This window comes from Cyanistes caeruleus, chromosome 6, assembly GCF_971803275.1.
Source record: "Cyanistes caeruleus chromosome 6, bCyaCae1.hap1.1, whole genome shotgun sequence".
In the NCBI taxonomy this organism is placed as follows: Eukaryota; Metazoa; Chordata; class Aves; order Passeriformes; family Paridae; genus Cyanistes; species Cyanistes caeruleus.
This window is the reverse complement of record NC_141706.1, coordinates 60,272,460-60,273,877: the sequence shown is the minus strand read 5'-3', so window position 1 is coordinate 60,273,877 and position 1,418 is coordinate 60,272,460. Positions and strand designations below refer to the sequence as shown.

Below are 1,418 nucleotides of genomic sequence, written 5' to 3'. Positions count from 1 at the left end.
GAATGAACTATGCTTGTGTTTTTCTTTTTAAAGCTCTTTTGGGTTTTAAAAAATATAATAGCTGCACAAAACGGTGTGGCTCTAGGGGCAGGGGGCTTTGGGCCCTGAAGTGGAAAGAAAAAGATGTACACAAATGTATCAGGAAGGTTCCCACATTTCAGTCAGTCCCCAAGGGCTATTTATAAAATAGGCTACCTGAGTAGCTTTTGCTGTGCCTCTTCTTCTTCTTCCGTTTCCCTGATGGCCTCTGCTTTTCCCTGTCGGTGTGAGCTTGCTCTGGGGGAAGTGTTGCTGAACAAGAGGAGTCGGTGGCTGGCTCCTCTGAGAAGGACTTGTCTTGAGAGGTGTCCAACAGCGAGTCTGTACCTGGGTCTTCATTTTCCTTCCTCATTTCTTTTGACTCCACCTGCTGGGCCTCGTTGCAGGGAGCAGACTGAGCACTCTCTGAGCCACCAGTTGGGCATTCCTTGTCCTGGCCTCCTGACGTGGACCTGTCAGTCCAGCTGAGCTGGTCTCTCAGAGCAGAGGCTGAACTGCTGCTTACAAAGCTTATCCTTGTGCCTATGTCAGCCACAGAGAAGGCAAAGGAGCCGCTCTTTGTGCTGGGCTGGAGGCTTTCCACGTTGTTTGCCTGCCCCATCCCAGGCCCCAGCATGGTCTGACTGGCTCCATCAGCTTCCACCATGCTCACTAAGGGGCTTTTGGTCTGGGACTCCTGTGGCAAACTTCCTCCAGCACTGTTTTTAGGCAATACTTGGCCTGAAGCCAAACCATTTGTAACACCTCCAACAGTCTCCATTGGGGCAGTGGCTGAGGGAGGAGGGCTTTCTGAGGGATGATCATCCTTGTTTTGCTCGGTCGAGTCATCAATCTGCTTCCCTGCTGCTTGTGGATCCTTCGTGCTCTTTCCTTTAAACAGAAAACACACAGTCAGCCACAGCTGCAGTTTCACCAGGAACCAAGATGCACCTACCCTGCAGAGGTTGCAGGTTAGTAGCTGCCTGTGGAGGGAGCACTGACCCTAAAGCTGCTATGCATAGGCAGCACCAATTTATCTTCCCTGTACCTCCCCGCCTTATACCCATGTGGTCACCCCACAGGCTCCAGCTCAGCAAAGCCCCTGATTTGTTTTCAGCAGGTGTTAATGTGTCTTTGCTGCATGCAGAATGGCTGATTTCCATGGAAGGCCTAGGACTTGCAAGGAAGCCTGAAAATCTACGTCAGGAAGAGAGAACCTGCCTGTAAGGTCCTGGCCCAGGCTGGACTGCTGGCTTGGCTGTATGAGGACTTTAAGGCTGCCCATTAGCCAGACTTAACCTGCCCTTGCAGAACAGGTCTAGCAGTGCCACGGATAGACCAATGTCCTTGGACTTACCAAACTACACTGACACTGGGGTCAAGAGACCAAAGAAAAGCTA

General features: G+C 51.3%; 1 protein-coding gene across 14 annotated transcripts in view; it reads right to left on the bottom strand.

Moving 5' to 3' along the window:
• The window catches only part of INF2 (inverted formin 2), a 42,560-nt gene that overhangs the window by 6,862 nt on the left and 34,280 nt on the right, over nt 1-1,418 (bottom strand). For all 14 annotated transcript variants that reach the window (XM_086894174.1, XM_086894183.1, XM_086894175.1 and 11 more), the window contains one exon: nt 196-909. In XM_086894174.1, coding sequence (XP_086750300.1) covers nt 196-909 — 714 coding nt within the window. The remainder of the gene's footprint in view (nt 1-195; nt 910-1,418) is intronic.